The sequence below is a fragment of the Solanum lycopersicum genome, chromosome 11 (assembly GCF_036512215.1).
Source record: "Solanum lycopersicum chromosome 11, SLM_r2.1".
Classification (NCBI taxonomy): Eukaryota; Viridiplantae; Streptophyta; class Magnoliopsida; order Solanales; family Solanaceae; genus Solanum; species Solanum lycopersicum.
The window spans coordinates 41747178-41758027 of NC_090810.1; the positions used below are offsets into that span (position 1 = coordinate 41747178).

Genomic DNA, 10850 nt, shown 5'->3' on the forward strand with positions numbered 1-10850 from the left:
TTACTGCTAAAAATGACTTATTACTAGAAATATTCTTTTTTAAATGACGCTTTTAGAAATGAGCTTTAGAAAAATAAACAATATATGTTTGGATAAATTCAATTGAAAAGTTCCTTAGATAAGCAAATCATGTTTGATTAACTATTTCTAAAAATACTTTTGAGTATCAAATTATGACAAATGAGAAGTATCAATGTACTGTACTACTAAGATTATTTTATCGAGAGAAACACTTTTAATGATCAATTACATATATATTTAAAATTTTATTCAAATTAAATTAAAATGTGCATATTAAAATTTTCAATCAATATTATGCATTAATAAATAAATAAACTAATCAACACTAAATTAAATATTAATATAAATTCAACATGATGATTTAAATATAATTAAGAATATCAAAAAAAAAATTAATCCGTATATTAAATCACTACATGCGAAAAATAAACTACAAAATTAATAAAGTCCTACATATTTTTAACCCTACAAAAATATGATTGTAACCATCATTTCTTGTTCTGCAAAATAAAACGTAAAGTAATATATAAAATCTAAAACAATAATATGTAAACATAAAATAAATAAAAAACTTATCATATAATAATAAAAATCTTGAATGAAACTTAACCAACCTAAAGATGTGCTAATTAATTAATAAGGAATATGTTGGTAAACACATATATCCAAGAAATATTTTAGTCTTTAAGAAAATAATTTTCTACTTTACTTTTTTTTTTTTCAAAAAATAGAAATTTTTAGCTTTTTTTCAACGGTACAAAAAACTATTTCTACTACCATTTAAAAGCAGTTTGAAGGATATTTCAAGCACTTGATTTTCAAAAAAAACATGTATTTTTATATAAAAAATATTTTTTATAAAAAAAAACATTTTTAACCTCCCAATAACAATGTCAGACATTTTAAGTATCAATTTAGAAAAATTATGTTAACCAAAAAATTATAACTATAATACGTAGTTTAATAAATTACCCCTATTTGGTAAATCCCTTTTCAAAATTGGATATTTTTAAGAATATAAATATAAAGATATATTTGGAAAATTATATTAGTTTTGTCTTCATTTCTAAGGTGACCATTATTTTAGGATAAAAAATTGGTAGTGACACTTATATTACAATGGAGGCAATATTTATATATTAGGATTTTATTTTATAATATTATTTTAACAATCATTTTTTGAAAATTCGATTAATTTTACTACTAATACTTTATATAGCTATTTAATAATAAGGATAAATCTTATACATATCTAATTAATTAAAATGAATAAAAGAAGAAAAGATTATCTTTAATAATTGGGACAAACCATTTCAGGATCTATAAGCTGGCGGTAGTCCGCACGGCCATCCAGATCTAGCTATGTACACCAGGTTATAATATGCTACGTATTATAGTTATTTTTAAAGTTTTATCCTAAGTTTCGGCTGTATGGTAACCTTTTTACTCAAGCATGGGAGATCATCTTAAACATTAATTGATAGCAGTTTTAACAAGGGTTTTAGGTTGCCCCTAACTTCAAACGGGGACTTACAAATACCACCTGCTCTCTATCATTAATATTTAAAATTTTCCACCACCTTGAAACCAAGTCAAAACTTCTGATAAAAGAATAAAGAACTATAATATGAATGCATTATAACTTAGTTAGATCCAGATAGTAAATAAGAACATCATACAGATCTTATGAAGTTAGCATAGATATGAAAATAACTTTAGCCGGCCATGGAGGCGGCAAACAAGGAAAGATAATAATAAGAAATAAAATAATACCTTGAACAGAGATCTTTAAACCAAAGCTTTTATTATATCATACTAGAATATTTTTACAATAGGGAGTGAAAGATGAAAACTTAAAACTAAACTTGGAAAGACTTGTCCCTCACCTAAGAGTTAGTCTTTCTTATATAGGCAAAAGGGAAGGAAAATGGACCCCAAAAGTGGGTCCTACATTAATAATGGACCAAGTGGGTCCTACAGAGCTTTAAACTATTTTTGATAAGATCAAATCAGATTTTAAATCTTATCAGATCTTATCTTTTCCTTTTAACTTTTTTACTATTGTCTTCTCCTGGTCTTTGATGGAGGCTAGGAAATCTTCCATTTTGTTTAATTGGCTTTCAGTCAATTCAGCATCATCTTGGTTTATTGATTGCGCATCCGTGGTATTATTACTATGTCCACTCTTCATTGATGTATCAGATTTTTCAAAGTCTGAAATGCTTTCCATTAAGTTTCGTTTAACGTCTTCTAGATATTCATAAATCATCTCTTGTTTATTTCCATCTTGGATGGAAATCCTTCTTGCAATATGCTTGATGGAGCTTCCCGCATTTAATCCTTTCTTTGGAGCATCCTCATATGCTTGAATAGTATTTTTGATTTGATCTATCAGTTCTTGGCCGTATAACTGACCAGTTGAAGGATCAGTCCTGTTTAGCTTATCCCAAAAATTATGAAAATATTTACGATATAGACAAGGGATATTTTCTTCCGGGATATATCCCACTTCCGGAACCCATTTATGGATCCAAGGTACAGAGAATTCAATAAAGAAGTACATTTGATCTATATGTTCTATATTTGGAACATGATCTTGTACATATAAGTTCATCAAGAAAGGGGAAATCTTCACCCATTGTTTATATAAACTTAGAAAATTGTTAGGTAAAATCTTCTTGGTAGGACCATGAAGAGCCCACTAGTTTATAAACCAATTTGGCAGGTTCTGGGAGAAAACTTTTGCACATATTTTTAAAAACCATGTGTGCTTGAGTTTTTCATTGTTATAATGAAAAACCTTATGAAATGCTTGGATATAATCCCAATAAGTATAATTCATGTTTACTTTATTGACGGAAACAATCTTTTCCTGCATTGTGGATATTCCCCAATCTTCCATAGATATAATCTGTTTAATAGTCATTTTTGAGAAGTTATAAACATTCTCATTATAATCTGAAGTAAAGTGCTGGAATTCTGCACTTCCTGTATTACTTAAAATGGACTCATAGTATGATCGAGTCTTGTATGATTCTCCAGGGAAATATAATCCCTTTGTCAAATACCTCTGGAGTATTTTCCAAGGTTCATTACTCCTTTGGATATCTGGATTTTCTATAAAAAATATAATTTCTTTTTTGGGTGCTTCATCTGAAACCTTTTCCGTATCAGGCTCTTTGGCTAAAGAGGCATATGTATTACTTTGCTCTCTTTTTTTGCAAATATGCTTGTATTTGTTCATATAATGAACTATCTTTGGGAATATCCTTTAAATTGACAGAGGATGAAGCTGATGAAGAAGCTTCTCCTATCTTTGAGTTGATTAAAGTTCTTCCTCCTAAATGTATTACAGGGAAGGAAGAATCATATGATGATCTTTTGGACTGTGAAGAGGATGATCTTCCTCTACCTCGGTTGTTTTTTCCTCCTCGGCCGCGAATATGTGACCATGGAGGCTCATCTCCTCCTGCCATTCTGCAAAGTTGAACAACTTAGTTAGTGATTGTCAAAATGTCCTTCTATGTCATATTCCCAATTATCATCATTTAGAGAAATAATTTCATAATCATGAATTAAGTCTTCCATAATAAGACTATAAAAGATTTTATCAATAATAATTTCCTTTAAATCGGAGTTTAAAGGTTCCAATATTTTGAAAATAGTAATGAGAGCCTTAGTTCCCAACTCATAACAATAAGGAGACATTTTTAAGAATTAAGAAATTCTCTTGATAAGAAATCAGGAAGAGAGTTATCACTTCCCTTTTTATAATGGATTTCAAAGTCAAAAGGAGCTAGTTGGGCTTGCCACCTAGCAAACATTAATTTTGAAATATCATGTTTGAAATCTTTATCAAACATATATTTGACTGATTGAGCATCAGTTCTTATAATAAATTTTTGGTTATATAAGTCATCTTGAAATTTTAAAACACATTTAACAATACAAAGCATTTCATGTGCAACAGTCGCATATTTGCGCTGAGATTCAGTCCATTTGCCTGAATGAAATCTAATAAGATACTCAATTTTATCATGGGGATTTACTTGTTTAAGTATTCCTCCATAACCAATATTTGAGGCATCAGTTTCAATAATTTTAATCCAATTTGGATTAGCAAGAGAAAGGCAAGGCAAATATTGAACTCTCTTTTTAATAGATTTAACTAGATTAGTCAGATTATCATTCCAAGGAGACATCTTTCCTTTCTTTAACCTGTCAGTTAAAGGAGCAAGATCTTTAGAAAGATTTTTTTATAAAAAGGAGAAATATAATTTAGACTGCCCAAAAATCTTTGAAGCATTGTTTTATCAGTAATTTCATCCGGGAATTTTGATGCAAAATCTATGGATCTTTGAATTGGAGTAATTCTCCCTTGGCAAATCTGATGACCCAAAAACCTTACATCTGTTTGGAAAAAGACTCATCTTGGTCTTGGATATAACCAAATCATTTTGTATAACAATATTTTTAAAAATATCAAGATGCTTTATATGAGATCTAATGTTTTAGAATAAACAAGAATATCATCAATATAAACAATAATAAAATCCATATAAGGATTAAAAATATCGTTCATAATTTTTTGAAATTCAGATGGTGCATTTTTTAGTCCAAAAGGCATAGCATTCCATTCGTATTGACCAAAAGGAACATTAAATGCAGTTTTATAAGTATGTTCTTTAAAAATTTGTATCTACCAATACCCTAATTTTAAATCAAATTTTGAAAATATATTGGCATCATATAATCTAGAAAGAAGATCCTTTTTATTGGGAATAGGATACCTAATCCATTTTAGGACTTTGTTTAAAGGTTTGTAATTTATTACCAACCTGGGAACACCTCTTTCTTGTTCTGCAGCTTTATTAACATAAAATGCAGTACAAGACCATGGTGATTTGGAGGGTTTTATAAGTCCCTTTGATAATAAATTATCAATTTCTTTTTTGTAGAAATCGACAAGTTCAGAATTCATTTGACAGGGACGAGATTTTGTAGGAATATCTGCTTCATTGAAAGAATCTTCATAAGGCAGAGTTACAATATGCTTTTTCCTGTCCCAAAAAGCATTTGGATGTTCTGCACAAATATTAGAAGCCATTTTGCCAGAAATTAATTTAATTTTTTCCTAGACTTTAGGAGATTGTAAAGACTCTGAAATATTCAAACTGTAAATCTCCATTTGTAAAGATTCAATATGTTTTTGCTTTAAATGAATCAGAGAGTTAATATCTCTAGTAACTGGTTCAGTTATGAAATCAAAATTAATGGTATTACCATTATAGTTTGCTGTAAAACCTTTTGCATTTAATTTTGAAAAGGGATAAATGGCATTTATAAAAGGAGTGCCAAGTATAATTGGCGGATTTAACTGATTTTTAACCAAAAAGAAGAAGTGAGGAATACAAACTTTACTTTGACAAATACAAGTATTAGATAATTTATACTTGATATCTAAAGCATGATTAGATGCAGATTTAACAATATGCGTAGTTTTTTCAAAATATCTTGAAGGAATTAATCCTTCTTGAATGCAACTAACATCAGCACCACTATCAATCATAGCAATACTGGAAATTTTAAAATCATTATCAATAAGAATGGTACAATTTATATACCAACGATGAGCAGTAACAATTTGAAGCATTCCAAGAAATTTAACACTTGGCTCAGAAATATCATCTTCCTCTTTTTCAGAAGTAGTATCATTTTTATTTTTATCAGAAATATTATTTTCTAATTGAGAAATACGATGATCAGTAATCAATTGATTTTGTTTTAAAGATTTAATCTCCCTTTTAAGGTTTTCAACCTCCTATTTTAAATCATCCAAAGAAGTATCTCTTATAATACTTGGTCTTTTCTTTTCAAGTCTAGTAAAAACTTCTTGAATAGAATAAGGACTAGTATTAAAGTTTTCAAAAGATTTTTCCTCCTTCTTTGGTTTATCTAAATTCGAAAAAGAAGATGGTTTTGAAAAAGCCATATTTAAAATTTTGTTTCGAAGATTTTCATCTGAAACATCTTTTAAAAGCTCAATAAAATTCTCTAAAGAAATCATTTTAAAATGTAAATCTTCAAAACTTTGATGTAATTTATCAATATAAGAATCTCCTATCTGAGACTGTAATCTATAAAATTCATCATGACCACAAGTGCAATTACCATCTGGACAATTGGCACAATTGTTAGTAATCTCAATATTGTTATCTGAGATATAACCTGAAGAATTTTCTGATTTATCAGAAGAACTAGAATCTGAATCTGATTCATAAAGTAACTCATAGAGTTTGTCCTGAGTTGATTCATCCAACTCCAAAGCTTTAAACTTCTTAGCTTTGCAATTATTTGCAAGATGACCAAATCGTCCACATTTGTAACATTTAATGTTTTTTAAATCCCTTGTAGAAAAGTTTTTAGCAAACCTTGTTGCTTTTCTATGAGATTTCTTTTCTTCTTTTTTCTCTTTATATCGTTTTGAACGATGACGCCCTTTATGAGGTCTTTCTTCAGGTCTGTTTATTCTTTGTTTTGAACTGGATGGTCCTTCAATACCAAACTGAGTACAGAAATCTCCTAATTGAGATCTCTCAGACTTTTGGGTATTTTTTATCTGTTGAGCAAGTTTAAGCTTATTGCAAAGATTTAATCCTTCTTGGGTACAAGTCCCTATTAACTTTCCATAAGTTAATGTATCATAAGGGATTTCTAAATTATCCCCTCTTAAGACCTTTTTTACCCTTTCGGCAAATAAAGGGGGAAGGCCATCAATGAATTTATTCTTCCAATATTCATATTTACTTTCAGGTAGTTCCATTACTCTACTCATGAAAGTATCTTTATACCATCGAAAATGACCCAAATGTTTACACTTAAGTCCATTTAGAAGAGTTCTAATAGTTTCATTCTGGTTGGAAAATCTTCCATTAAAATGTTCCAAAATAGTTAGAACCAGTGTATAAACAGCATCTTCAACTTTTTTAATTGAAGTCCTTTCCGCTGGTTGACCCTTCTCATCAGTACCGGATTCTCTTATAATTTCTTCCTTGTATGCATTCATAATTGCATACCTTTCTTCGGGTGTTAGGAAATTATCCCACCATCCTCTTAACTGACCTGTAAAACCCGCTATAATCATTTTACAGATAGCATGATCATTATTGTTATTCGTATGACGACAAATTGATGAGTACATCAACATACGATGTACTACAATAGATACCTGTCTTTCAGTTAGGGCATCAATATTCCATTCATAAACCTCATTTCCACTGTATGATGTGTTAGTTTGGTTCCAATCCCTTTCTTCAACTAGCACATCTTGAGGAGTAGGTCGAGGATAATAATAAGTCATCATTGACGGGAGAGTTGCATAACCTCCTTTTCCTATAACCTTTTGTTTTTGGTTATCACCAGACTTAAATCTTCTGGAATGAATTTCCGAAACTTCTTGATCCGGATACTGGATAGCAGAGAGTTGATCAAAATAATCTTTTTTAGAAAAATCATTAGAAATAGGTTTTGAACCTAAACCAGACAATTTTTTGTCAAGAAGATCTTCAATTTCTTTATAAAAGGATTTAACTTTAAAACCAGTTGTATCAACAGGTCTTTGGAGATGAGTAGGTACATTTAAAACAGTTTTTGAAGTAGAAGCTATATCTTCTTTAGGGGTTTTCTGTAAATCTTTGACCAATTTAATCAAATCATCTAATTTTTTGTCTAAAGAGCTGATATGCTCACCAAGAACTTTAACATAAAGACTCAAATAATTATTTTGAGAAATAAGGTTATTAACCTCTTGAACTGTAATCTGGGCAACATCAGTATCAATAAATTTTTGAAAAGCTGAAAAAGTTATCCCAATATTATTTGGTAAAATGAAAGGAGCTTGAGGAGGGTAAATAGCTTTAGTAATAGCACCACCACTCTCTTTATAAGTCCTTTCAATAACATTTATATATAAAGGTAAATAAGTAGTTATAAACCATGGAATAAAATAAATAATTTTGTTATGCAATCTACACATATCATAAAAATCTTCAGAAATATTTTTTAAATCATTTTCACTATAAGTTTCAAAAAACCAAAATTCTAAATTGGTTCCATTTTTTATTATAAAATTCTTTTTGAATATGTTTTCTTGCCAGGGATCCTGGACTAAAATCAATAAGTTGTTTAGACATAATCAAATATAATTAAGGTCAGTTGATTTATCAACACTGAAGTCCATTTCTGACTGAGTTGGGTCTATATCAAACAACTTATCAGTTGCTTGAACAATATTTGTTCTAGGGTCTATCCTTACCCTTTCAACCAACCCTTGACTTGCAGTATCACTCAAAGTGTGGAGAGATAGAGGTTTACGTCAAAAATTATAACTATAATACGTAGTTTAATAAATTACCCCTATTTGGTAAATCCCTTTTCAAAATTGGATATTTTTAAGAATATAAATATAAAGATATATTTGGAAAATTATATTAGTTTTGTCTTCATTTCTAAGGTGACCATTATTTTAGGATAAAAAAATTGATAGTGACACTTATATTAGAATGGAGGCAATATTTATATATTAGGATTTTATTTTATAATATTATTTTAACAATCATTTTTTGAAAATTCGATTAATTTTACTACTAATACTTTATATAGCTATTTAATAATAAGGATAAATCTTATACACATCTAATTAATTAAATGAATAAAAAGAAGAAAAGATTATCTTTAATAATTGGGACAATGAAAAAATACAAGGAGATGGAGACTAAAATATTACTTTATATTAGAAGAAGGAAGTACATGATAAGGGAGACGGGGACAATCCTAAGGCACGTCATGACCAACGGCTATTCAGGTGGGGAATGCCCTCAAATCAGTAAAGAAGAAATTTAATTTCTATTAATTATCATACTTAAAAAAAGAAGAAGAGGGAATCGAGCAGGTTAGGGTCAGTCGGGCTGATTTCTCCTTTTTCCTTTTTTTATTTTTATTTAGTATTTTTTCTGTTTCAATTTATTATTAATTTTTTTATGTAACGACCTGTTTAGTCATTTTGAGCAGCAAATTTTATTTCTGGAAAAACAGGCTGAAATGACGGAACCCACAACGGACCGTCATGGGCACGACGGACCGTCGAGGGGGCCTCGTTTCAAAACACTTAGAAATTCTGAAAAATGGGTACTGAAATCGACTCTCTGAACTTCGTAACGGAATGACAGGATGGACCGTCACAAGCGTGACAGACCGTCACAGACTCTTCAGAGAATTGAGTCTCTGAACTCTGTGACAGAGCAGCAGGATGGACCGTCGCAGGCACGACGGCCCGTCACAGGCTGCGTAATCCCAGGCAGAGTCGGATTTCTTTAATGTTTTAAGGGACGTTTTTGACTATTCCGGCTTATAATTATAAAGTTAGTGGTTTAATATTAATAACTCAATTACTTGGGGGCTAAAAGAGGTAACCTTGAGTAAATTAGTGGGTTATTATTGCCATCTTTTATTCTTAATTATATGCTAATTAGGGTAAAAGAAAGAGGGTTTGAATAAGAAAAAGAAAAGAACAGAAAGAGAGAGAGAGAGTGGATCGAACGAGAAAGAGGAGAAACGAGAAGAAGAACAAAGCTTTGGGAACTTGCTTGCTTGATTTCTAATCTTCGGTGGAGGTAGGTTATGGTTTTTATGGTATTCGTAGTAAACTCTTGATAGCGAATGATATGTGTTGGGTTGTATTGTAAGTCCTCTATATGCTTAATTGTGTGCTTGTATGATGTGTTTATATAACTGTGATAAAATAAGCATGATGAAGCTATGGAATCCCAAATCTTGAAAATCTCTTGTGATTGATGATGCCTTAGTATGAAAGAAGGCTTGATGAACTGAAGTAATGAGATTGATGATGCCTTGGTATAAAAGAAGGCTTGATGAATTAATAGAATGAGATTAGTGGAGCGGGTGTCACGAACCGACACGTAGAATTTAGGGGATCTAGTGTCACGAACCGACACGTAGAATTAGGGGATCGGGTGTCACGAATCAACACGTAGAATTAGGGGATCGGGTGTCACGAACCGACACGTAGAATTAGGAAATCGGGTGTCACGAACTGACACATAGAATTAGGGGATCGGGTGTCATGAACCGACACGTAGAATTTAGGGGATCGGAGTGTCACGTTCCGACATATAGTAGTAGGGGATCGGAGTGTCACGTACCGACACAAGAGGAATAAAGATAATGAATCTTGAAAGATGTTAATATACTCAATCTAATGAACCTAATTCCCAAATGAGTATGGTATTGAGGCTTGAGTCCTCATGTGTGAACTTGGCGGTACTTGGTAATGATTATAGTGCTTGTTGTTGCTACATGTTGAGAATTGTAGTTGATTTATGATATTACTTGATATATATTGTTTTCTATTTGGAGTTTGCCGATGATACCTACTCAGTACTTGTGTTTGTACTGACCCCCTACTTTTATGTTTTCTTCTTTGTTAATTGTGGAGTGCAGCAAACGTGCCGTCGTCTTCAACTCAACCGTAATTCTAGCCAGTCTTCAATTACACCGGATTCAGGGTGAGCTAATGCTTCTAGCTTGGACTGGGTCTTCCTCTTCATGTCTTGATGCCTTGAAGTTCCGGCATGGACTAGCTTTTACTTGTTTTAGCTTTTTAGAATACTCTTAGTTTAGTAATTTGATCATAGATGTTCTTGTGGTGATGACTTTCAGATTTTGGGGATTAAAATAGTTATTGATTTTATTAATGAGTTTAAGTCTTCCGCATTACTTTCTGTTGATATTATATTGAAATGTTAAGGTTT

The 10850-nt window shown here is 30.8% G+C and overlaps 1 protein-coding gene across 1 annotated transcript; it reads right to left on the reverse strand.

Moving 5' to 3' along the window:
• Positions 1–2047: 2047 nt before the first annotated feature.
• LOC138339413 (uncharacterized) lies at positions 2048–10646 on the reverse strand. Its single transcript, XM_069291009.1, has 9 exons — positions 10567–10646; positions 7300–7970; positions 6290–7155; positions 5690–5842; positions 4860–5074; positions 4025–4239; positions 3375–3498; positions 2870–3290; positions 2048–2461 (listed from the first exon to the last, which is right to left on the reverse strand). The coding sequence occupies exons 1-9, from the start codon at positions 10644–10646 to the stop codon at positions 2048–2050; spliced, it is 3159 nt and encodes a 1052-aa protein (XP_069147110.1).
• Positions 10647–10850: the final 204 nt, after the last annotated feature.